The following is a 27,793-nucleotide window of genomic DNA, read 5'->3' as shown; positions in this document are numbered from 1 at the left end:
GTTGTTTATGATTATTTATTCAAGTGTATGATAAACTAGAAAATAATATAAAATAGGCAATGACAACATAGTCCATAAAACAGATAAAACATGTCTAAACAACTACAAATGATCTTTAAGTCAAGTCAGATTTCTTTCTTCATCTGTTTGTGGAACTGTACTGTAGACCAGAGACCATGTAATGAACACTCAAGGTCCAGAAAATGATAAAAGACATTGTTAGAAACATCCATCTGCCATCAGTGGTTCAACCATAACATAAAAAGGGAATCTGTTTTAACCTTAAATACTACAATACTAAAATCAGATTCATAGATTATAAAATGTTGTATTTTAATTGGTCTTGCACATATTATTTAGTACCAAATTTAGTAAATATTACTGAAGTCATCAAGTTATCACTTATTACTCCTCAGAATAAAATGCTACCGTAATTAATGCTACTGTCAATTTATGCTACTGCTAATGCACAATCAATTTATATGCTTTGTCCATATTTACCACAACACGCTGCAAGTATAGTAAAAATGCTGTCTATCTGCTTGAACCCATTCAAAAGCTCCATAAACCATGTGACCATGTAGAGGAGAGAACAAAGATTTGCTGTAGACATATTCCTGAAATGCCAAAAAGCTGATTTATCGTTATGTTTGGATTAGAATTACAAATACACATACAGATCGACAAATCATCTCTACATTTAACAAAGAACTTTTAATTGCAAAGTTAAGAGGTTTACTGTAAATAATATCTGATGACACAAAATATTCGATCAGTTTAATTACTCAAAGTAATCACAAAGCATATTACGTTCCAAAAATGAGTACAGTATATGCTGTATACGATTCATTATTTTGAAAAAAAGTCTTTAGTGGGGGTATATATGTGATTATTGTGATTATTTTCTGTAAAGATAGGAATTTGCAAAGAACACACAAACTGCAAATGTTCAGGAATAGTTTAGTTAAACCATTTTAATATCCTGGAATGCTCCTTTTTTCCCCTCATGGATTGGTTTTTCGATAGTTTCTCAAATGCATGGTGAAGTTGCTGGGAAGTCCTTGTCTAATTAATTCTTCCTGGAGCTGAAATGTGAATTACTCTTTGTGAGAAATTTATGAGCTAAATAAATTACAGTAATATTTGTAAATTATATATGTGTGTGTGTGTGTGTGTGTGTATATATATATATATAGTAAGACAAAAAGTTATAACAAAAAGTAAGACTGTGATGAATGTTTTACATTGATCATTTTCTCACCTGTTGAATCACCAGCTCTTCAATCTGAGATTCTGACAGATTGTCCAGACTTGTAACTTCCACTCTCAGTCCCATCACTGATCAGTAAAAACAAATTGTGCATAATTACACACAAAAATATTTTGGACTGAAAACAGTTGTAAAGATCGCATATTTACACAAACATACACATACCGTATTCATCTGAATTGACGGGTCAATATGATGTGCATAATCAAAAAGCAAATGGGAGACAGAACTATTAGTATAAATTATAGTATAAAGTTACATAAATAACAATGGCATTCATACTAATAGGCCAACAATTTATTGCAATGTATTTGCTTGTTTTTTCAGAGATGTTTTGTATTTTATCGTATATATATTTGCTCACCACTGTAACAGAAGAAAGGCAGACTGTCAAAGCAGCTCTCATCTGTCCACTGGCCAAAATATTGTAAAGACGTAGCTGTGCAGTGTTGAGCTCCCTCCTCTCCTGGGACACTTGCACCATTATCTGGTTGTGCAGCAATAAAATTAGTGTATGGCAGCCAATATGTAAAAGAAGAGGTGCTCTGATCTGACCACAGTCTGTTTCTGTACAGACCAATCCACACAGAATATCCGTAATACCAATACCAATACCAATACCAAGAACTACTCATAGCGTTTAGTATCTGTTGACGCTCTGTCTCATTCCTCACACTGGCCAGGTCTGTGTATTTCTCTCTGCAGTAGCTCTGAGCTCCAGCCCAGGTCATTCCACTAAATACAGGGACATATTTCTGAGTGGCGTTTCTTCTGCCTAATATAGAACATGATATAATGAAGCAAAACAGAAAAAAAACATTTATAAGTAAAATAAATGATGGCAAAAGACTGAACACTTTAACATCAGAGGACTGAAATTTCATGCTCTGACTAATTTCGGATGCTTTAAGTAAAAAACAAATAATAATAATAATAATAATAATATAAATACTTGGAATGTCTTACTGTCATAGCAGACAAATGTGTAAAAATTGCCACATGACGTATCAAACCAGTTTCCGTAATTATTCATGTAAACGCACATGTTGTCCGCATAGCCTCCATGGTCTGGTTCATGATACCAGTTCCTGAAATCTCTCTCTCCTTTTTGATAGAAATCATTGTTTTCCAGTGACCATCTCCAGCTGTTTATATCATCATACAGTCCAATCCAGGCTGAACCATTGTACCTTCCATTAACTGTGTTAATCAGTCTGTTCATTTCATCCATGTTATCAATGGTGGCCAGATCAGTGTAATTCTGTCTGCAGTATGTCTGAGCTTCAGTCCAGCTTTTAGACTCATTCACAAAGTGATACTGACGGGATGATGCTGATGCTGTTGAGGTGCGAGAGAAAGAGGTGAAGATAAAAAGTTACATTAATTGCATCATAAAGATTTCTTCTAAAGAGATTTATGAAAACAAACCTTTGTAGAACTTTTGTTGATGATAAAAGAGGATCAAAATATGAACATTGTCTACTTGTTTTTGCTTGTGCTCTGCAGTTACTTATTAACCAGTTACATTAAAGTGCCTTTATTATGAATTTTTGTAAAGTGCACTGTGTATAAAGTTATTGTCTCTCAGAAGAAAGTGTTAAAAGCTCACAAACACTGCTTTAAATGAAATCAATCAATCACTGGATGTATTTTGAAAAATGAATTGCTGAACAAATAATTTAGGAGTCATTGAAAAAATAAGGTAAAAAGCATATTATAAGAAAAAGAAAGTCTTTTTTGACTTTGTATGCATTTTGAGTTGCGTTTAACTACAGTTGCACAAAAGGTAGTTGCATAAAAGGTAGTTGAAATGGCACAGTTGTATCAACTAATGAGTTTTATATCAGTTTTGCATTTGTTAACTTTGGGACTCCAAAAACTAAAATATAAATACCTTACTAACAGGGGAATTTAAAGTATTAATCATCTGTAGATTCACTATGTAAAAACTAAAACACTAGAATGTGGCAATGTTGAATAATTCAGAGTCTTTCTGCTTTCAATAATACAATGTCTTGCTTTGATTAAAACGAAATCATGGTCAATTGTGTCTGTTATAAACGCCAGACAGTTATGTTGTCACACGTGGACTCCTTGTGTTGTTGTTTTTTTTGTCGTGTGCCATGTGTTCTGTGTGACCTACTTTAGTTAATTGTCTTAGCGTTTTCACCTGTGTCTTATTTATTAAGTATTTACGTTGTGTATTTAAATTCTGTGGTTCTGTTCGTCCGATCTCGTCTGTTTCACGTGGTTTAGTTCATCTGCCTGTTTACCTACCTGCCCTGTATATGTGTTTGATTTAAACTTGTTTATTTTATATTCTCGTCCAGTGCTCCTTCACGCTAAACCGCAACCGTGACATATGTACTGTAAGAACACCAATATTAAAAGCAACAATGCTCTTGTCAACATTGTTTTAATTTGAAAACTACAGAAGTGATCAGAGGTAACATTATATGTTCTAAAACCACTTCATGTATTTCTTAACAAAGGTGCACATACAATAATAGAGTTGAGAGTGTACAGTATGTTTGCTTACTCACCGCTGTAGCAAATGAAAGGTAATGCAATGTTGCAGTTTTCGTCTGTCCAGTTCCCAGAGTCACTAAAAGACACTGCAGTGCAGTATTGACTGTTTCCAGCATTATCTGGCTGTCCTGTCTTCCAGTTACTGAATGAAGAGTTGCTCTGATCTGACCAAGATCTGGTTCTGTACAATCCAATCCAAGCAACTGAATAATATTGAAGTAATAACTGAACCCTGTAGTTTTCAATCTCATTCCTGATACTGACAAGATCTGTGTGATGTTCTCTGCAGTAACTCTGAGCTTCACTCCAGGTTTTGTATTGATAAACAAAGACATAACTTGCACTAGCGTTCACTCTTCCTGTGAAGAAAAAAAAAAAAAGTGATATATAAATATCATGTCATATATGTTCTAATTCATCTTTTAAAAGCCAACAGCAGTTCTCACCATCATAGCAAACAAACCGATATGTATAGTGGCAAGGGGATTCACTCCATATTCCTTGAGTATATGACATGTACACACACAGACTCTGTCCATTAACATTTACTGGTTGCTGAACATACCAGCTTTTAAAACCTCCATCTAATGAGGTATTATCCACTGACCATCTCCAGCTGTTTATATCATCATAGAGTCCAATCCAAGCTTTGCCATAAGTCCTATGCACTGTTTTAATCAGTCTGTTCATTTCCTCCATGTTATCAATGGTGGCCAGATCAATGTAATTCTGTCTGCAGTATGTCTGAGCTTCGGTCCAGGTCTTATTCGCAGACACAAAGTGATACTGGTGGGTGCATGAAGACTGTGTGCAGCTTCCTGTTTGGTCAAACAGAGATGTCAAATGATGTCAAACAGAGAAATATATTTTATTCTTCACTGCAAAATATATATTTGCTAAATGGTTTAAAAAAATCTATATATAAAAATATGAAGTATATAAAAATAACAATAATATAAGCAATTACAGGGCCAAGCACTTGAGCAGCAAAAGTAGGACCTAAGCATGGCATGAAACATCAGACCACATGCAAAAATAGGTGCGCTTACATGGAGCATTGTAATCAGTTTAAAAGTCCAAAACCAATTTGAGAGGGTGGGATTAATTGCGGCAAAAATATTGTATGAAAACATTGAGTGATATAGCTTGTTGCGAAAAAAAAATGGAAGAAACTAAAAATAATAACTGTAACAAATACAATAGATGACTGCGCACCTTCAGTGCTTGGCCCCTAATAATAATAATAATAATAATAATAATAATAATAATAATAATAAAATATACATTGTAAATCCACTTGCTGTATTTTTAGTTTTAGTTTTTTTGTCTGTGTAAAAATTTTAAGTGATAAAAGAAGGGTCTCACTGCTGTAGCAGATGAAAGGCATGCTGGATAAGCAGTTCTCATCAGTCCATCGACCTAAATGACTGAATGATACAGCAGTACAGTGCTGAGAAAACCACTGGGCATACTCATATATTCCATTATCTGGTTGCTGTTGTGAATACGGAATGGCTGGTCTCCAATCTTCATATTTGGTATTCTGACCATTCGACCAAATCCTGTTTCTGTACAGTCCGATCCAGACTCCTCCAACTGCTATCTCAAGGATCCTCTGGTTCTCAGTCTGATTTCTCACATTGGCGAGATCTGTGTAATGATCTCTGCAGTATCTACGAGCCTCTGACCAGTTTGTCAGGTTATTAATTCTGATGTACTGCTGTATAGCAGTTTCTCTACCTGAAATATAAGGTATGACAATATAAATGCACAGAAATAATTGCTAAGAAAGAAAAAGTAATGTCCTTACCATCATAACAAACAAATGGCACCATGCTGTCACATGAGATATCATACCATTTCCCATTATAATTCATGTAAACACACAGCTGGTTCCCACCATAGTTGTCTGGTTCATGATACCAGTTTCTGAAATCTCTCTCTCCTTCCTGATAGAAATCATTGTTTTCCAGTGACCATCTCCAGCTGTTTATATCATCATACAGTCCAATCCAGGCTGAACCATTGTACCTTCCATTAACTGTGTTAATCAGTCTGTTCATTTCCTCCATGTTATCAATGGTGGCCAGATCAGTGTAATTCTGTCTGCAGTATGTCTGAGCTTCAGTCCAGCTCTTAGACTCATTCACAAAGTGATACTGACGGGATGATGTCAAAAATAACACTGGAGAAAGTGTTATAGTTTAGCATTTAACATTTTTGTTTATTTTAGCTACTATACATAGACATCTACTCACCGCTGTAGCAAATAAAAGGTAATGCAATGTTGCAGTTTTCGTCTGTCCAGTTCCCAGAGTCACTAAAAGACACTGCAGTGCAGTATTGACTGTTTCCAGCATTATCTGGCTGTCCTGTCTTCCAGTTACTGAATGAAGAGTTGCTCTGATCTGACCAAGATCTGGTTCTGTACAATCCAATCCAAAGATCATAATAATAATAATTCTTTAAGATCTTCCGGATCTTCTGGCTTTCGGCCTCACTCCTGATACTGACAAGATCTGTGTGATGTTCTCTGCAGTAACTCTGAGCTCCAGTCCAGTTTTTGTACTGATAAACCAACACATAACTAGCACTGGCATTCTGTCTTCCTACAACATATAAATACAGTACTGAGCATTATTGAGAGTTGATTTTTTTTTCTTGTCTTGTATGCCCAATATTAATAAAACCTCTCACCTTCAAAGCAGATAAAAGGAAGATAATTAAAACAGTATGCTGTATACCATATCCCATTGTATATATGAGCACACAGACTTTGTCCTCCATAATTGATTGGTCCTGGATTATACCAGTTCCTAAAGTCTTTCTCTCCTGCCTTAAAGAAATCACTGTCCTCTAGAGTCCATTTCCAACTGTTCAGATCATCATAGAGTCCAATCCAGGCCAAATCAATGGAATTATTGTTCTCTGTGGCTATTAACTCGAGTGTCTGTTGTTCATTTTGAATGATGGCCAGATCAGTGTATTTATCTCTACAGTATCTCTGAGCTTCTGCCCAAGTCTTGGATTCACTGACAAAGACGTAATGATAAGGGACACCCAAAGCGAAGGTGAGAAACCCTGTAAGAAATTTTAGTTTATCAATGGAAAAAAGCAAGGATCAACATTAATAACTCTATATTACAAAAAATGTACTGTAATATTATTAGTCAGTCAATACATACAGTCATACTCTTATACAAAAAGTTTAATTGATGATTAAATATTTTATAAAAAATACCTTTTCTTACCAAATAATAGAAGCAATGGATACATAGCTGTGGAAAATAGTATTCACAAAATCAATCCAATAATTGTATTTCTTTACTACTTATTACTTAGGATACGATTAGGATGAGAAGCTGTTCTAAAAGTGGTTAACAGTTTACCTTTTGATTTGGAACCTCGTCTATTTTCTTGCTGCTTTTGCTTGAGATTGCCCGACTGTCTTAATATTTATAGGGAGGGATACAATATTTTTTAAGGGAGTGATTAAATATGGGAGGGATCATTTTTATAAACACACCTGACAGCTGTGTGACCTGCTGTGTTAAATGTTGCGCATTTTGCATGAAATAAATCTTTTACACTTGTTCCAACAATTTATTTTCTTTTAGAATTAGAATCATTTTGAGTGCATTAATAATGTGCTGCAACTCTGGGCCACAAAGAAGGAATGTAAAATCTAGCATTATGTACAACATACATTAATTATTGATCAGCAATCAAAAAAACGTAAGAACCGAACAAATGGATTCAAGAACAATAAGTTTAGCAATTAAGATCAAGAACATGCTAAACATTGCTAAACATCAAGAACATGCAAACACTGTTTGAAAAAACATTGCCTAAAACCACTGCTTGTGTGCAGGAATGCTGTTCTGAACTGTCAAAGACCAGTTTTACAATAGTTTCTCAAACATGTTGTGAAGTTGCTGGGAAGTACTCATCCGATTAATTCTTCCTGGAACTGAAATATTTGATTTGTTGTTTATAACATATTTCTGAGCTAATGTTATCACAAGTTACTGAGAATTTTACACTGACATATATTCAAGCTGCTTAATCTTTTCTATTTTAATTAACTCAGAAGAGATTTTTTAGTCTAGCGTAAACGTAACAGTATTTCAAAAAACTTAAACAGTGTTGGGGTTACCCTTTAAATATGAGTTAAACGCGAACCTACAAAAAACCCCATTAAAATTAGTTCTCCGGATGTCTTGCATCTTGCATATGCATATGTACGTTTTTATGCACATTTACTGCAAACACACATACAGTAGTACTCGTCTAATGTGTGGGCACTATTACTATTTTGTATGTTTTTGGAAGAAGTGTCCTATTCTCATCAAGCTAGCATTTAATTGACCAAAAATACAGTATTCTAAAATATTATTACGATTTAAAACAATTGTTTTCTATTTTAAAATGTCATTTATTTTTGCGATCAAATCTGTATAATTACTCCTGTATAATAAGCATAATTACTCCAGTCTTTAGTATCACATGATGTTTTAGGAATTATTCTAATATGATGATTTATTATCAGTGTTGTAAACAAGTGTGCTGCTTAATATTTAGTGTAACCTTTTTATTTAAAATAGAAATATTTTGTAACAACATGCACTCAAAAGTTTGGGGTAAGTATTTTTTTATTTATTCTTTAAAGAATATTAATATATTTATTCAGCAAGGAGCTTAAACTGATTTAAAAAGTGATAGTTAAGACTAAGTGGTCAGACTGACTGAGCAATGCAAGCGAAATGTAAGCTAATCAGCTCCCTGGATCATCTTAGCGACGAACTATGACAAGTGACACCGTTTGTCAAGAGAACTAATTAAAACTTTGCTCCTCAGTCATATTTAAAGGGTAATCCCCAAGTTTTTTTAAATACCTGAACTGTTACGTTTTGCTTGTTTTGACAGCCACCGAAAATGCAGTCGCGTTCCAATGCTTTTGTTATTGTTTATATCCTCAAATTCATCTATATCCAGAGGCAGAACAAACAGTAGAAAGCTCGCCTCATTATGACTGAATGTGAAGGTGACATGAAAAAAGTGACTGCTTTTAACTTTGGGCTTGATTGGCTGCAGCATGTGCGGTGAATCAAAACTCTGGTGATGCTGGTCTCTCTCACAGTAATACATTATGTAGCCTGGTGTTTTTATTTTATTTTTTACTGTAGAAGTTATATTTGCTCACCACTGTAAAATTTGTCCACTGGAAAAATATTGGATTATTCATGGACGACTGTTATATGAACTCTTTTTCCTGGATTGATATGAATAAAGTCAAAACCAGTATTCAGTACGCATTCAAATTAAATATTAAACTCTCATTAATGGAGATAAGATTTGGTGGTCGAACAGTCTATTATCCGGATTGAATAAATGTGTAATGATAATACCTTACCACCTGCAGCTGCTTACATGGGGTTTTTGATGTTGTGTGAAGGCATCTCTAAAACATTATAAAACGTACCACTATCTGAAGGATATAGGCTACAATTTTTTAAAAAAATGTTAAGATTTGCCTTTCTTTTTATAATACTTGTTAACTATTTTTTTATGTCCTGGAATGCTCATTTTTTCCGTCGTGAATTGGTTTTTCGATAGTTTCTCAAATGCATGGTGAAGTTGCTGGGAAGTTGCCTTGTCTGATTAATTCTTCCTGGAGCTGAAATGTGATTTATTCTCTGAGATATTTATGAGCTAAATACATTAACACAAGATCTATTAATTATATTGCTTTTATTGTTCTTAAAGTGATTTATTTTTTTTTCATTTTGGTGTATGTATATTATTGTTGTTGAACAAACAGAAAGACCCTTATTTTTCATTGACATGTTTTTCACCTGTTTAATCACCAGCTCTTCGATCTGAGAATGACAGATTTTCCAGACTTGTAATTTCCACTCTCTGATAGCAAAAAAATAAACAGGGTCAGTAGTTATTATGTTGAAAAACATTTGACAGAAAACAGCAGTAAAGCTCAAATGTACCATACTTATTTGAACTGATGAGTCATCATGACGTCTGTGTCCATAGCGTTTTTATCTTATATCTCCCTGCTCCTAAGTCATATATCTTGTATAAAACATGATTTTGGGGAAATGTTGTGTTAATGTTGGTACACAACAGTATATGATAGCAATATATGGTATAATGCCAACTTTAACGATACAGTGTTTAATAACTCATTAATATGCTTTTTTTTCTTAAACAACAATGGTTTCAGAGTTTGTAACCAGGCTGTTTTGGGTCACAGCTCACTTACAGTAGGAAAAAGAAAATACTATGAAAGTCATTGGTGATCCAAAAGAGCCCAATTTTTTTTAAGTGTTGCAGTCTTCGTCTGTCCAGCTCCCAGAGTCACTATCACTATCAGTTTCCAGCATTATCTGGCTGTCCTGTCCTCCAGTTACTGAATGAAGAGTTGCTCTGATCTGACCAAGATCTGGTTCTGTACAGTCCAATCCAAGCAACTGAATAATATTGAAGTAATAACTGAACCCTGTAGTTTTCAATCTCATTCCTGATACTGACAAGATCTGTGTGATGTTCTCTGCAGTAACTCTGAGCTTCACTCCGGGTTTTGTACTGATAAACCAACATATAACTTGCACTAGCATTCGCTCTTGCTGTGATAAAACTATTTAAATATGTGACATATCATGGAATCATAAAAATTTTTTTACATTATTGTAGAAATGTATAGCAGATTTCCATACCATCATAGCAAACAAACTGAAGTGCAGAAGAGCAAAAGGATTGACTCCATGTTCCCTGATAATACAACATGTACACACACAGACTCTGTCCATACCAGTTCATCCTACCATTCTGTGGGTTCCATCAAGGGAAACAGAAACAAGGACCCCCCAAGTTTATGTTATTAAAGACCTCAGAACCCTCAATATGTCTTGAGATGAAGCCGAAACTACCACAGGTGGAGATCTAAGTCTATTTACTTTCAGATTAGACTTTGAATTCCAGATTTTCAATGTCTCAAACTCAAGGACCCAATTAATTAGTTCTGAATCCACAGGTTGGGACTGACAGAAGACAGACATTTTTAGTTAAACTATTATTCCCTTAGGATCTACTCACCATTGTGGCAAGAGAAAGGAAATACGTAATTGCAGTTTTCATCAGTCCACTTCCCAGAGTCGCTAAATGACGCTGCAGTGCAGGATCCTGAAGTGATTTGTGCTCCAGTAAGTAAATGAAGAGTTGCTCTGATCTGACCAAGACCAGGTTCTATACATTCCTGTCCAAATAAAGTAATAATACCAATTATTATAATCTGTAACAAATACTGAATCTTCTGGTTTTTCTCATTTCAGATACTGACAAGGTCTGTGTGATGTTCTCTGCAGTAACTTTTAGCTTCATTCCAGTTCCTGAAGTCTTTTTCTCCCACCTTCACTGTCCTCTAGAGTCCATTTCCAACTGTTCAGATCATCAGAGTCCTATCCAGGCCAAATCAATGGAATCATTATTCACTGTGTCCATTAACTGGAAAGTGTGTAGTTCATATTCAGTGGTCACCAGATCAGTGTATTTATCTCTACAGTATCTCTTAGCTTCTGCCCAAGTCTTGGATTCATTCATAAAGACATACTGGCGAGGGACACTCGATGTGAAGGTGAGAAAACCTGTAAAATACACAGAAGTTGCTTTACATTCCTACATTGCTAAAGTGGCCTCGGTAAGTAAACATAAACATACTTATGCAAAAAAAAATTGCTAGCATTTAGAAAAACAGAAAGTTATCAATTCAAGATTCTGCATAACTTTAGGTCACAAATTAAATGTAACGTGGATGCCCTTCTGCCATATATATACATATACAATCTGCCATGGTAACAAAAAAAAAAATAGGTAAAAATATTAAATATCTGAGAAAAGGAACAGTAAAAACACATCTGTGTTATATGTGTGTCGGGTTTGCTGTTGTGCCGTCTTTCGGTTTGTCCTTATTTGGTCTTGTTCCTTTTCTTGTTAACTTTGATTACTTAATTGTTTCATTTGTCTCCAGCCGTGTTTCCCATGTGTTTTAATTTCTCCCTGATTGTGTCTGTGTGTATTTACAGCCTTGTCTGCCTCTTTCATTTTGTCAGTGATTAATGTTAGCAAGTGTCATATGTGTGGTGAAGCTGTTTCTCTTTGAATTGAAAGAATATCTGATTTACTCCGTCACTGTGACCCATTACTACAACCACGACTCGTAACAGCCTGTGGAGGAAAAAAATAAAAAAGCAAGTCATTGTGTCAGTTAGGGTTCAAGACCGGAGCTCTCTTTCTATTTATAATAAAAAGCAAAATGTGGGTGTGAACATTTTCAAAAACCTGCAAGGTAGCATTAATAAACTACCAGTATGGTTTTGTTTAACAGAAATTTGCGAGATGAAGATAAGATCTGTATGTGAACATGACTTAACATTAATAAACCTGTTAGACTACATTATTGGAAGCCTAAAATGAAAGGCAGACCGTAAACTAAAATGTTTTCTGTTTCGCAGCTTTCTGTTCAGTTTCTGTGCCAGCTTTTCATACAACATGCATTAGGATCTTGTCTTAGACAATGATTTAAAAGTAAATTTGTTATACAATAGGCTTGCATGAAACAGAAAATGAAATGGCGTACCAAAACCAAGACCTTACAAACACAAACTGAACGCTGTCGACCTCCATGACTACCAGCGAGTGTTTAGTTGCCAACATTCTTAAATATAAATAACACATTTTTCATTTTTGGATGAACTATAATCCTAAACACCTTTATGACTTTTCCCTCTTCCTGAATCAAAAACTGAATAAAAAACGTACAATATTTATAGTCTAAAAAAAGAATAAATGTGCGTGTGTGTGTGTGTATATGTTCATTGTTTATTAATATTGTGATTCGTATGGATGTTTCTCTCCATCTAACAATGGCACACTAAAAGATGTCAGGCACTAAATGGTCTTTTACACTTCTAGAGAGAAAGTTGTTGTCAGTGCTGCCTCGCAACTTTATCATTAAAAAAGTTGTGCAACTGAAAAGCCTCATGCATTTCTCAATAGTGAGCTAGTCTGCTCAGGTGTGCTGCTCTTGAACACATAGTTTTGCTATTAGTTGAGACACTACTGATAAACACTGTTGAAAGACACACGGCCTAGGTAGTTCACATGCTCTGTCTACATTTTAGAAAAATGTATCATTTATAACCATTTGAAATCATATATCATAATGACATTTCACACACACACACACACACACACACATATATATATATATATATATATATGTATATATATATATATATGTCTCTTAAAGGTGCAATAGAAATGCAATATATATAATATTTGTAATTGTTTTCAAAGGTACTCAAAGACCTTACACATCAAACCGTTATGTTTTTATCAACTTGGAATGAGCTATTTATATCTACAAATCTCGCTGCTAGATGCTGCTAAAATGTACACAGTGCACCTTTAATAACCAATCGCATTTCATCCTCGATGGCACTGAATGTCACTTAGAGCTGTGCTATAAACACCAATCAAAAAAAACGCTACCACAGTTGGCTGATCAACTCAAGACAAAGTAACTGTATGTCCATAACATCAAGATCATTACCATGAAGATCATTACCATGAAGACAATTTGTTCAGAAAATCCTAAACAAATACACATCTTCATTTGCTATTAAAATAATGTTAATATTTTGTACAGCATGATTACTTGCATGTGTCAAAAACATGACATAGCCGCTACAGAAACTGCCCTAGTAAAGTCTAACTGTAATTCCATCCCTGTCTAATGAATGTGAATGTGCTCCAGTGTGGCCTCTCCGACTGCCAAGACATTTGAGTGCTCAAGGCAAAGATGAAAATTTCCCTCATGTTTGACTGCGCACAGGCAATCACCCAACTGAAGTCCGTGTTATAATAGTTACTTTCAAGCTTACTATTGAGCTTATGCTCACTTAATTGATTTTCTGAGTTTAATGTAACATTAACTGACATACTGTTTTACTGACATCTTTCTGTGGTTGAAAAGCTGACTGATCTGATCTGATACAGATTTCAGTAAGCTGTACTGTATCTTTCAGCACACTTTCTGATGTTCATTCATGATTCTTTGTGTGTGCTGTAACTAGTATTGAAGAGTAGTATTCATGTTAGTTCATCTTCGGATGAAAACCAGGAGACTTTTTTTTTCCATTGACTGCCAATGAACACCCTTAAAGTCCAGATCCTCTGCCATCAGGGGATCAATCTGAATGTTATGAAGCGATGAGAAAATGTTTGTATGCAAAGAAAACAAAAACAATGACTATACATGAAATAATTTGTCTCCTCTGTGAAGGTAATGAAAGCTGTTGGAATGCTTTGATGATTTGCCAGCTGACCTAAAGAGGTTTTGCTTTCACATCAAAAAGCACAGTGTGTCTGCAACATTTCTTTTTTTGTCTTTGTGTTTGTATTCTGCCAAACATTATTTTAACATTTCAAATGTAGACAGAACTTTTATTTATATATGTATGTGTGTGTGTGTGTATATATATATATATATATATATATATGACTGTAGGATTTTGTTCCAAATGTTTATTAAAAAATTTGCATGGAAAAATGGTAGGATTCAAAATACTAGGATTTAAATTACCAGGATCATTTTAAGAAAAATACATAAAAAGTTTAAACAATACCTGACAATAGAACCAATAGAATCATGGCTGTGCAGTAAAAAATAAGATGCATGATTTATATTTAATAAAAAGCTGCTTTTATATTCCTGTGAGATTTTGGCTCAGTTTCGGTTGGCTGTTTTCTGTGGGTCTTCAAAAAATGCAGACATTAATATCTTTAGTTTCACTGTTGACATTAGAAGATCTGTTAGACAGCATGATTATAAAGCAGATGACAGCAGGAAAGCATATTCTTTATTGTGGTGAATTTGGATCGTTTACCAAAACAGGCTTTTTATGCTAAATCATGCTTTACTATGACAGAAAAATATGTAAAAGAAATATATTAAATAGCTATTAAAGTTTACTCTCTGAAACTGTTAAAAAATGTCTGTATTCGTGATGCATTTACATTACTTTGATTAAGCTGCGTTCTGTATGTTTGTATGAAAAAAATGTCCAAAGAAAACAAAAACAAAAAAAACAGGTTAAGCTTTACTAACAGCATTTTTTTCTTATCCATCAGGATGTTAAAAAAACAAACAAGTCGTTAGTAGCGCTAAAGGAAATATGAGGAAATGTTTTTTAAGAGGTTTAAAGCAGAAACAGGCAACTCATAATTTTCATTAAAGCTTTTATACAGTGTATCATTGTTTTCAAAAATTAAGATTAATACAATATTTAAAAAAATGTATTTATGGTTTGTTATAATAGGATTTGTCAGAGATACAGCTGTTTGAAAATCTGAAATCTGAGGATGCAAAAAAGTAAGATATTGAGTTATTGTTATAAATTGTGTTTTAACTGGTTATCTGACGCTATAAAAACTGGGTTTGGTGGCAAGATTGTGGGTGATATTTTCATCCATATGGTTCTAATATACTAAAACTTAAACTTCACAAATCCACAGCTTCCTTTAATAACGTCAAACTTTACAGACACCACATTCAGTACCATTGTTATGCATTACTTTAACAAACAAAATCCCCCATCACCTTATTTTAATATTATTCATTTTCATACGGATGTCCACAGCTCATTGGTATAATAAGTATTGATTAACTACTGATTAAACTGTTGATTAATAAAGCTGTACTGTAAGTTCAATTTTACATTATTCTAATGTTACATTCAAGCTACATTCATTTTCTTACAAAGCCCTTTACTGATTTAACAGGTCCGTTGAAACATCCTCTGTCAAGGATTAATCTTACGATAATCTCTTAAATTCATGGTGGCGTTTCTGGGAAGTCCAAGCTTCATCAGCTCCTCTTGTAACTGAAAATATACGAGCTTTATGACAATCATGCACTGAAATGCAGTCGGATTAAGTAAATGTATTTCTTTTCAGGCAAGACACTGCAGGCAAAAACATATCTTTCAATGCACCTGTCAGTTTTGAGGTTTTTGGCCTTTCATTAACTATTTTTAAGACTGAAAGAAAATATTCAATATACACATTTAAGGGGTTTTTATATTACTTTATTTATTTCTGCCTGTATATATTTTTTATTATAGTACATATATTTAAAGGCTGCACTGAGGCAAAAATGTCCACTTCAGTAACACTTACGGACACAACATTTACAGTTTTATTGCAATTTACTGTATATAATTCTCTGTTTAATCAAGCAACTAAATATGGAAATATCTGAATATTGTAATCACCTGTGGTACCTTGCCTAAATTGAAATATTATTCAGATTTTAAAGTATTTATGCCACTGTTGCCTAGAGTTATTTTAAAATTAAATGTTTCATAGAAAAATTTACTTACCTGCATAATCACAAGCTGTTCAATCTGAGATTTAGACAGATTTTCTAGACTTGTAACTTCTACTCGCATTCCCATCACTGATTAATTGACAAAAAAAGTGTTAAAATGAACAATTAATAAACCCACACTGAAAAGATATTTAGAGGTCAAAACTCTTTTTAAAACATTTTTATGTTTGCTTGTATTACTAAAAAAAGATGTTTTATTTGCAATTAAATCATGTAAACAAAAACGTCCAAAATTGTTTACAGTGCATTATGTATTGAAATCAGCAGAAACAAACAGATCATATTTAAAGTACTTAAACATACCGTATACATCTGAATCGGTGGGTTAATATGATGGTCATCAGGTTCAGCAACAACAACAAACAAAAAAGAAGACTTGCATTATAGTATCACGTTACATTCATTATGCAGACTTTTATTTTATTTTATTTTCTATATTTACAATCACATTTTTGTATGTAACAGGCTGTTTGTTCTTTTATTTGATTATACTGTGGGTGTATTTGCTCACCACTGTAACAGAAGAAAGGCAGACTGTCAAAGCAGCTCTCATCTGTCCACTGGCCAAAATATTGTAAAGACGTAGCTGTGCAGTGTTGAGCTCCATTCATCCCTGGGACACTTGCACCATTATCTGGTTGTGCAGCAAAGCTTTGACTGTTTTGCAGCCAATATGTAAAAGAAGAGGTGCTCTGATCTGACCACAGTCTGTTTCTGTACAGACCAATCCACACATAATATCCGTAATACCAATACCAATACCAAGAACTACTCATAGCGTTTAGTATCTGTTGACGCTCTGTCTCATTCCTCACACTGGCCAGGTCTGTGTATTTCTCTCTGCAGTAGCTCTGAGCTCCAGCCCAGGTCCTTCCATTAAGTACAGGGACATATTTCTGAGTGGCGTTTTCTCTACCTAAAATAAAAACATGATTTGAATAAATCAGTTCATTGCTTAATTAATCTCAATCTAAAGCAAATTTAAGTACATACATACATGTGAGATTTGCAATTCTTTTTAAGTTTACATTTTAAACACTGAAATTCTTTAACTTTAAATATCATTTAATAAATGCAATGTTTTTGGGTGGTATATTGGGCTTTTGATCGAGACATCTGCTGGAGTTCAATCTGAATGAAAATGTAAGCGTGACGTCGGCAACGCAGTACAGTACATTCTGTGATTCTGTGACCGACACTACAGTAGAGACTGGATAATAGTGGAGGTATGAAGTTAAATAAAATGATATAGTAAAAACACATTAGAATTGAGAAAGCTCTTTGTGTTATAAAGTGCCGTATCTTCTCTCAAGGCTGAAGTGAAAGACGGATCTGCTTTTCAGTTTAGAAACAACACAATGATGATAGTGAAAGTATAGCTCAATTAAAATTTTGCCTTTATTGTATGAAAGCACTAAAATGTAATATGTGACAGCCCTATCACCACGATATCAACAACGCACCTTTTGATTAATTGTTAAGCAGCTTTTGCAAAGAAATCGTGTATGTGTTTCATTTAACTAGCCTATAGTAAATGTTTTCTTACCAGAATACAATTTATTTCAGAGCAGCATTATAGAGGGTCGTACTCTTATTTTAATTCTTTAATGCTTTAACATTAAGAAATTAGGGCGGTATGATATTTATTGAACGACTGTCTGAGATCAAGCTATGTTGGTTCTGTGTGGTACAGAAGACGGCTCTGTGGTGATTTGTGTATTTTCGCCGTTTGACTGTGTGCTCAAATGAATGTGAGAGATTCAATAGTTCATAATTCTGAACAAGTGCAAGCAGCTATTAAAAAAATAACGCAGATACAGGTTTTTTTTTTCATTTGGTGATTTGTATTTGCTGTTAGACAACTTATAGTGTGTCCCAAAACTATAAGCACAGGCTCATGAAAACACCAAATCGGATTGGATTACGTCTCAACAGTCCACCAAATCCAAAAAAAAGGAAAGTGTTAATGTAAACACACCCAGTAATGTTTGTAGAGACTTAGTTTAGTTTATTTTAGTTTAGTAAACTAACAGATTTCAACTGGAATGTCTTACCATCATAGCAGACAAACATGTAAGCGTTGTTACATGATATATCGTACCAGTTTCCATTGTTATCCATGGAAACACACAGTTCATTCCCATTATTGTTATTAGGTTCATGATAAAAGTTCCTGAAATCTCTCTCTCCTTCCTGATAGAAATCATTGTTTTCCAGTGACCATCTCCAGCTGTTTATATCATCATACAGTCCAATCCAGGCTGAGCCGCTGTAACTCCCATTAACTGTGTTATTCAGTCTGTTCATTTCATCCATGTTATCAATGGTGGCCAGATCAGTATAATTCTGTCTGCAGTATGTCTGAGCTTCAGTCCAGCTCTTAGACTCGTTCACAAAGTGATACTGATGGGATGATGCTGATGCTGTCAGGGCAGAGAAAAATGTAATGATATAAAAAATGTGTTTAGTCAAGGCACGCCTCTATTAAATCAGGCCCTTTATTTTGTGAAGTCCATTTTAAGGACATGGATATTTTGTTTTTAGGATTTTTTGAAGATAAAGGCCTGGTTTCATAGTCAGGGCTTAGCCTAAGCCAGGAGTAAGCCATAGTTTAATTAGTTCAATAGTTCAAGTGTCGCTAGATGTGAAGCAGGAACGACCAGCCAGCAGAGGATTCATCAGTGTCTTAAAGCCTTCTTCAAGCAGCTATACTTTCACAATTCAAACTGTAATTTGTCTATAATAAATGTCTTCAAACAGTAAGTGTGCAGTAAATGTCTCTAAAACACAAAGTGAGACACAATAATTACTTGTTTATATAAGGATAGATCAGGTGATTGTAATTATATATCTATTTATAATATTGGACCTCTAATTATACTTTATTATCAATTTTTAATGTCTGGTCACTTTTCACTCACCCTGTAAATAACTACTACTATTTTTTATACTAATTATATGTAGGGTTTTTTATACATGCTTAAAAGGCCCTGGGCATACATGATTATTGCGTATGTGTGGTATAAATTGTTCATTGAATTTTGTACATTGAGAATCCATTTTAAAGCATAGTTGGGATTAATTTCGACTTCACATATGAACATAAATATAATAGGCTGATTAAATTTGTCTTTATTTTCTTTATTGTGGTGCAAAATATTTTTGTCAGATAATATGATTTATGACAGTAGTGAAAACAAGTTTAAGCACGTTTTTAAGCATTTATTTACAGCTAATGGAGTGCAGTGCTGAATGCTACATGCACAGATAGCGTTGTAAAGATTGATCTACTCACCGCTGTAGCAAACGAAAGGTAATGCAATGTTGCAGTTTTCGTCTGTCCAGCTCCCAGAGTCACTAAAAGACACTGCAGTGCAGTATTGACTGTTTCCAGCATTATCTGGCTGTCCTGTCCTCCAGTTACTGAATGAAGAGTTGCTCTGATCTGACCAAGATCTGGTTCTGTACAATCCAATCCAAGCAACTGAATAATATTGAAGTAATGATTTAACCCTGTAGTTTTCAATCTCATTCCTGATACTGACAAGATCTGTGTGATGTTCTCTGCAGTAACTCTGAGCTTCACTCCAGGGTTTGAATTGATAAACGAAGACATAACTTGAACTAGCGTTCACCCTTCCTGTGGGAAACAATTTAAATATGTAATATATCTTGTAATTAAATTTTTTTTCTAATTATTATAGAGTCCAACAGCAGTTCTCACCATCGTAGCAAACAAAAGGATATTGATTGGAGCAAAAGGCTTCACTCCATGTTCCCTGATAATACGACATGTACACACACAGACTCTGTCCATACGAGTTCAATGGTTTTTGAACATACCAGCTTTTAAAACCTCCATCTAATGCTGCATTATCCAGTGACCATTTCCAGCTGTTTATATCATCATAGAGTCCAATCCAAGTTGATCCAAAGTAAGTTCCTCGTATTGTTTTAATGAGTCTGTTCATTTCATCCATGTTATCAATGGTGGCCAGATCAGTGTAATTCTGTCTGCAGTATGTCTGAGCTTCAGTCCAGCTCTTAGACTCAGACACAAAGTGATACTCACGGGTGCATGAAGATTGTGTGCAGCTTCCTGTGAATTTTTACAGCATTAAAAAAATTGTTGCAGTGCAATGAACTAATCATTAATGTACCAATAAACAATGATATTGTAATGAAAACTGCAAACTGCAAATGTAATTAATTATGAAACAGATTAAATTTGTTTTATATCTGGATAAAATAAATCTTTCATGTTTGAGAAATGTGATTGAAGTGTGATTCATTCCTGCCAAATAATGGCATCCAACAAGGAAACTGAACTTACTGCTGTAGCAGAAGAAAGGCATGCTGGATAAACACATCTCATCTGTCCATCTGCCTGAATATCTGAATGATACAGCAGTACAGTGCTGAAACCCATACTCAGAATATTGAGAGTTGCCATTGTCTGGTTGCGCCGGTAACCCAGGAATTTGTGGCCTCCAGTTTTGATATGTAGTATTCTGACTGTTTGACCAAATCCTGTTTCTGTACAGTCCGATCCAGACTCCATATCCCCATGTTTTTCCCCAGATGATCTGGTTCTCAGTCTGATTTCTCACATTGGCGAGATCTGTATAATGATCTCTGCAGTATTTACGAGCCTCTGACCAGGTTCTCCAGTTATAGATAAAAATGTACCTCTCTGTGGCAGTCTCTCTACCTGAGATATGAAATATGACAAATGTTTATGCGCAATATCTCTTACTGGAAAAAAAAAAATTGTATGTGTATACATATATATATGTATAGAATGTATGTATGTATGTATGTATGTATGTATACGTATATATGTATGTATGTATGTGTGTGTGTGTGTGTAAAATTGTCCTTACCATCATAGCAAACAAATGGCAGTATGTTGTCACATGAGAGATCATACCAATTTCCGCTACTCATGTAAGCACACAGTTGGTTCCCACCATTATTGTCTGGTTCATGATACCAGTTTCTGAAATCTTTCTCTCCTTTCTGATAGAAATCATTGTTTTCCAGTGACCATCTCCAGTTGTTTATATCACCATATAGTCCAATCCAGGCTGAGCCGCTGTAACTCCCATTAACTGTGTTAATCAGTCTGTTCATTTCATCCATGTTATCAATGGTGGCCAGATCAGTGTAATTCTGTCTGCAGTATGTCTGAGCTTCAGTCCAGCTCTTAGACTCGTTCACAAAGTGATACTGACGGGATGATGCTGATGCTGTCGAAAGAGGAAACAAATGAATTTTTAAGTTTGTGTTTTTTGAAATAGCCTACATACAACTATCTAGTCCACAATCTGAGACCGTTACCAAAGTTTACTACAGACTTAATTTTTTGTTGAACTTCTCCTGTTTATGTGTAACATGATTTAAGATGATCCAAAAAGCATGTATGTTTTATAGAAATTAGTTCATATGATCAGTGTATTTGCCGTCATAATATATCATTTATATTCGGAAGTTTTAAAAGCAGTTTATTTGCAGATTTAGATCAGACTTTAAACACAGATTTTCAATATAATCTTAGTATCACAGTGTGGTGTAGAAAGGAGCAGGAGCAGAAGGTGGAGTGACAGAGGACTGAGGTGGAGCTGGAGGGAAGGAGGAGCCTGATAGAGTCGCTTGTCAGTTACAGCAGGCTCTAGCCTTTTGTCAGTGCTGGGCCCCTGCATGTGCTCCGTACAGCGGAGAGATGGTGGGCTGGGAAGTGGGTCAGGAATGGCGAAAACGCAGCAAAATCCTCGATTAACAGCACTCTACACGCAGTGCAGACATGCATTATCAACCTTTTTCAAGGAATGCAAAATTACCCATTATGCTTTGCGCGTGCATATAGGGAGGATGCTTCAAACATATTTTTTTGTGGCTTTTTAATATGTTGTGAGAGATCACTATTATCGCATCAGTTTAAACATGTAAACTGATTATCTATTCATATTTATTTAAAGCACAAAATGAAAATAAATAAATATCAGAAAGTAAATTATTTCAGTTGCGGAACACCAAAGTTAATCTACTTTGACTGATTTGTGGTTAAGGATAGAAGGGATACAGTGGCTTCTTGGTAAATGCGTATTTACATATTTTCCAAGTCAACAATATATGTCACAGTGTTGGTCTTTTTTGTAGTAAAGACCTGTTTAATGAGTTAGAAGATGACCTGAAGCTACTCTAGGAGCTGCATTGAAAACAGATGAGAGCACATCTGCATAAACAGATCCCAATTGGGGTTCAAAGTTCAAGATTTTGTCCACAGAAGAAATCCTCCAGCAAAAAAACAAAACACTCGATAAGAAATGGAAATCAAAAAACGAGGGAAACGCGCAGCTCACATTCTGTATGGGTCCAGTCCAAAGGGCCATTTACACCAAGAATGATAACTATAATGGTAACTACTGTACATTAGCATCCACACCAAGAGCCAGTTGCATAAACTTAGCCACCATGTTAAGACTGTGTCTTAAAAACTAGTTTTACCAACTAGCAGTTGTCATGGGGTAATAAGTCAAAGCAATAAAAATCAGACCAATCTACCTTTGCAAAACTGAATTTAAAAAGTTACGACCAGTCTAAATAGTTTATGCAACTGGCCCCAATGCACTATACAACCATGTTTATTTTAAGAACACTGTAGTTATGTTGTCTGTCACTTTAAATTAAAGTAAATTCTGATTAGCTAATTGTCAAAGTTTTATCACCCATCAGCTGGAAAAAACATTCTAAAAGAACTTTCAAAAGTGATATCTTTCCTTATCATTTTTATAGTTGTGCTGTGTATTTTTTATTAATGTTGTTAATTATCATTCTTAGTCTGAACAGTCTTTGAGATCTACTCACCACTGTAGCAAATGAAAGGAAAGGCATAATTGCAGTTTTCATCAGTCCACTTCCCAGAGTCACTGAATGAGACTGTGGTGCAGGATCCTGAAGTATCGGGTTGATATGTGCTCCAGTAAGTAAATGAAGAGTTGCTCTGATCTGACCAAGACCAGGTTCTGTACAGTCCAATCCAAATATTGTAATAATAAATATTTCGTAATAAATACTGAATCTTTTGGTTTTCAGCATCATTTCTGATACTGATGAGGTCTGTGTGATGTTCTCTGCAGTAACTCTGAGCTTCAGCCCAGGTTCTGTACTGGTAAATGAAAACATACTTTGTACCTGCATTTTCTCTTCCTGAAAAAAATGAATATCAAACAGAGACAGAATGCTTTAGTTGTTTTCAGTTTTTTAACCATCTTATACATTTTAATAGAATAGCTCACCGTCATAGCAGACCGTAGGATAAAATGCACTGGAGCAGCTTGCTGTATACCATATCCCATTGTTTATATAAACACACAGACTTTGTGCTCCATAATAGCCTGGTCCTTGATTATACCAGTTCCTAAAGTCTTTCTCCCCTGCCTTAAAGAAATCACTGTCCTCTAGAGTCCATTTCCAACTGTTCAGATCATCATAGAGTCCAATCCAGGCCAAATCAATGGAATCATTATTCACTGTGTCCATTAACTGAATCGTCTGTTGTTGATTTTCAACGGTGGCCAGATCAGTGTATTTATCTCTACAGTATTTCTGAGCTTCTCCCCAAGTCTTGGATTCACTGACAAAGACATACTGAGGGGCACACAGTGTGAGGCTAAAGAAACCTGTTAAAAACACAAAAGTTGTCTTATGTTGAGATCGCATGACCACATCACACAGTATTATCTCAGTTACAAATGTCCATTAACAGACACTAGAGGCCCTGTCCCAAATCCACGCTTTTATGATATAATGCTGCTTTGACTGTGAGGTAGAGGTCTGCTGTGGAGCTCGCTTTAGTGTCTGCTCGGTGGAAGTGCACATTGAGGGCACATAGTGGCTGCAAAGAGGGCCTTCGTGTGCACCCGTCTGGATGCTAACGTGACGACTGGGAAACCCTACAGTCTTACACAGCAGCTATTTTGAAGCCTGCAAGAAAATCCATTTCTATAATGGCAGTGAAAATTGACCATTAATTATTCTGATAGGTGTCAGTATAAGGTCCAAACCACAACCCCATAAACTACAAAAAGTTATCTATAAGATACACAAAATGACTTGTACATTCAAAAGAATCATTATTTTTTTATATGTCTTAGGACATTATTGTTTAAAAATAAAATAAGGTTATATATATATATATATATATATATATATATATATATATATATATATATATATATATATATATATATATATATATATATATATCTCCCAGTTTATATTCTCTTTTACTTATTTAAAATGACTTTTAGACTGTTAGAAAATTAAGGAATTTACAATAAACATAAGCCAACTGGTTGTAACACATTAACAAGGAAGAGAAGCAGTAGTGCCAATGTTGTAAGTACAATGCTGAAAGAAACGCCCGTTCTGAAAACAATAGATTAATAACTGGAAATTTTATAAAGCTGACTCATCTCAAACCACACTGAATTGAATTCAACAAAATGCTCTCTACAATGAGAATGTTCCTTCCTTAATACCTCCTGCCACCGACTGTCAAACGATTAATCACGGTTAATTAAAGTTTTTGTGGGCAAATTATATATGTGTGTGTCACAGTTTCTGTTGGTTTCGTTTTCTCTGTGTTTCTGTTTTCCTTATTTGGTCCTTCCGTGTTTCTGTCCTCCTTTAGTCATTATTAGTTAATCAGTTCCCACCTGTGTTTGTTCACTTCTTTTAATTTTCCCTGATTGATATAAGTTTCCCCTTGTTGTTGTGCATTAATGTTGTTTTATGATGTGTTGATGCTTTTGAATTTAGTATTAAAGAAATAATAGCTTACTCTTTAATTTCCTGAAACCTTGTTCTATGACAGCCAAAATTTATTACTTATATATTAATATACACAGACACACACATATATTTGAGAATATTTACATCTATAATTGCTTTAAAAATATTTTGTGTGTGTGTCATATATATATATATATATATATATATATATATATATATATATATATATATATATATATATATATATACACACACAGCACAGCATATTACTCACATATATATTATATTAACCAAAACTTTAGTTTTGGATGCGATAAATCAGTTAAATATTTGACAACACTACAATATATACATATATATAGTTAATGAATTTAATACTTACTGTTATGATTCAATCATTAATCATTTTTGATGATTATTTAAATTATGATTTACATAAAAAATGTAAAAAGGTTCCATACCTGAGAATATTACTAGTGAAAACATGGCTCTAGAAGAAAATGTATGCCTGTTATATCTGAATAGATAATCTGTACATCTGTGAAAAAGTAATAATAAAAAAAATTAATTAAGCACCACTGTTGTTGACTTCAAGTCCCATGTCTTTCTAATCAGTTTATGTTTGAGGCTGTCCTTATATTTATTGTTAAATGTGGGTGGGATCTTCTTTAAAATCACAAAACCTGTTGAGTCGCTACCAGTATGAGATAGTTCAACAGAAATGTACAAAATATAGATGTGATCTATACGTTAATACAACCTTCATGACCTTAGTAAAAACATGATACAGGATGTAAATTAAAGAATGAAATGAATGTAAAATTAAATGAATTTCTGTCCATCAGCTGCAATAGCTCTTCATACAATAGAGGCAATGGAACTTCAAGAAATATGAATCCAGAACTTGACATTATGAAAAAATGTAATTGTGTACCAAAGCTATACAAAAAAACACACACAAACCACAGCTAGCCAGGGAGAGTTAAAAAAAACAAGCAAACAGAAATGACAAATCAAAGCAAATTAAATTAACACACCCACATGAAACTTTCAAGATACAAAAGACAAGTAAAACAGGAACTGGTTTTCTTTTCAAAAGACTTTTTTTAGGTTTTAGGTAAGCCTTTTAAAATAAAACAAATAAAGAAATATGATACCAGTTTGAATGTAGACCATGTTTGCTCAGTGAAAGAAACCATCCAAACATATTAAGCTCAGATTATTTCAGAATGTGAGCTTACCTAAATGTATCTAACCTACTGTACTGTAAATAGTATTTTAGTATTTAACTTTTATATCATAAATTATTATTTTTTAAAGTACCAGACCCATAAAAAAAAAAAAAAAAAAAAAAAAATGGGGCTAAATGTGTTTTAAAAGAGAAAGCAACTGTCTGTACTTGCATAACAAAGCCAGACAAACAAGATGTCAGAGATTTTAAACAGACCCTGTTTCACTTTTTCATCGGCAATATGAAAACTGATAGTCAGAATCCTTTGATTATCACATTCATATCAAATTTATCAAAAATACCTGTATATGCATTTCATTTCCCTCATCCACCTGAATCTAACAGCTTTGTTAATGCTCTGAAGTAATAAGTGTATCAAACATTTTTTGTTGCTGCATGTATGGTAGCAATTAACAAATCTGTTGCACCAACGAATAATGTCACGGTCGTGATTTCGCGGGAGAGAGCACTCGAGAATCGAAATACACTTAAACAGATTTATTCCAAAACGGGTAAAATAAATGTACAAAGGCAGGCAGGCCGAGCAAAAACCACGTATAGACATCGAATGGACATTGCACGGACATTGACGATCGGACAACGTGAACTCAAAACACAGAACTTAAATACACGACGTAATTGACTAAATTAACGAGACACGGCTGAAAGAAAATGAACTAGAACTGAAAGTAGGGCACACTGAGCACATGACAACAACAAAAGAGTCCAAAGACGTGACAAATAAAACACATTTTAAAATAACATTACATATTGTGCTACATGATCTTTATGTTGTGTAAAGTTAAGCAAGTTTTGTGTCTGTTGAGATAAAAATCCGCTCAAAAAACATGCCTTTAAAGGAATGTTTTAGAACAGGTAAATCTCTACCAGCAGCATTTGTGACATGTTTTTGATTGTCGCAGACTTACCTGACAAATCTCAAATATCTCTCAGGTTTAAAAACAAACAGAAGTCAAGCACTAACACCTGATGTTCCTTTATACCCGTGTATTATATAATGTTCCCTGAATAAAGTTTTTCATTACATACAACTATTAAAAACATTATAATTAAATGTTTATATATTCATTACAATTAAAGCTGCAAATAAATAAACATTTGAAAATTAACATTTGATTAATATCGGATAATTAGACATTTGACATGTTTGGTCATCTTATAATCAACAGTTCTCTGTAGTGTGAGATACAGTAATCCTATCAACCAAATCAAACATGGTTTAGTAAATGAATAAAAATGACTGTTATTCACTTAATCACTGAATCATTGAATGATTGACAGTCTCACAGAAAAGTATATCTTTGATTCCTTCTGCCTGTTTTAGGAGTATAATTAACTGTGCTTTATTAAAATAGAAATTAATGATTGCTAACTCTCTCTCTCTCTCTCTCTCTCTCTCTCTCTCTCTCTCTCTCTCTCTCTCTCTGTGTGTGTGTGTGTGTGTGTGTGTCCATAAGAACATATATATATATTGGTGGCATAA

The 27,793-nt window shown here is 34.3% G+C and overlaps 1 protein-coding gene across 2 annotated transcripts; it reads right to left on the bottom strand.

The window, feature by feature from the left end:
* Nucleotides 1-25,665, bottom strand: LOC122326563 (C-type mannose receptor 2-like). Of its 2 annotated transcripts, XM_043221533.1 has the most exons (17): nt 25,520-25,665; nt 23,561-23,944; nt 23,130-23,471; nt 21,146-21,511; nt 20,596-20,973; nt 19,987-20,361; nt 19,558-19,902; nt 18,679-18,685; nt 5,610-5,971; nt 5,165-5,539; nt 4,246-4,617; nt 3,814-4,158; nt 2,237-2,608; nt 1,635-2,045; nt 1,436-1,444; nt 1,262-1,338; nt 1-1,085 (listed from the first exon to the last, which is right to left on the bottom strand). In XM_043221533.1, exons 1-17 carry the CDS (start codon nt 25,542-25,544, stop codon nt 1,005-1,007), a joined length of 4,626 nt encoding a protein of 1,541 aa, XP_043077468.1. In that variant the 5' UTR covers nt 25,545-25,665; the 3' UTR covers nt 1-1,004. The 2 variants fall into 2 exon arrangements, with proteins under 2 accessions (XP_043077468.1, XP_043077469.1); XM_043221534.1 differs by lacking the exons at nt 1-1,085; nt 1,262-1,338; nt 1,436-1,444 and having other exon boundaries at nt 1,859-2,045; nt 2,314-2,608.
* Between the last annotated feature and the right edge of the window lie 2,128 nt (nt 25,666-27,793).

This window comes from Puntigrus tetrazona, chromosome 21 (genome assembly GCF_018831695.1).
Source record: "Puntigrus tetrazona isolate hp1 chromosome 21, ASM1883169v1, whole genome shotgun sequence".
In the NCBI taxonomy this organism is placed as follows: Eukaryota; Metazoa; Chordata; class Actinopteri; order Cypriniformes; family Cyprinidae; genus Puntigrus; species Puntigrus tetrazona.
The sequence above is the reverse complement of the archived record's forward strand: the minus strand, read 5'-3'. Positions and strand labels throughout refer to the sequence as shown.

What these genes read in the sequence shown, in the direction of transcription:
- LOC122326563 (XM_043221533.1), bottom strand. Translation starts at nt 25,544, where the DNA reads ATGTTTTCACTAGTAATATTCTCAG. An exon ending in GCCTTTCTTCTGCTACAGCA is followed by an intron (nt 20,362 to 20,595) that starts GTAAGTTCAGTT and finishes AAAAATTCACAG; the next exon opens with GAAGCTGCACACAATCTTCA. An exon ending in AAGAGCTGGTGATTCAACAG is followed by an intron (nt 1,086 to 1,261) that starts GTGAGAAAATGA and finishes TTCACATTTCAG; the next exon opens with CTCCAGGAAGAATTAATTAG.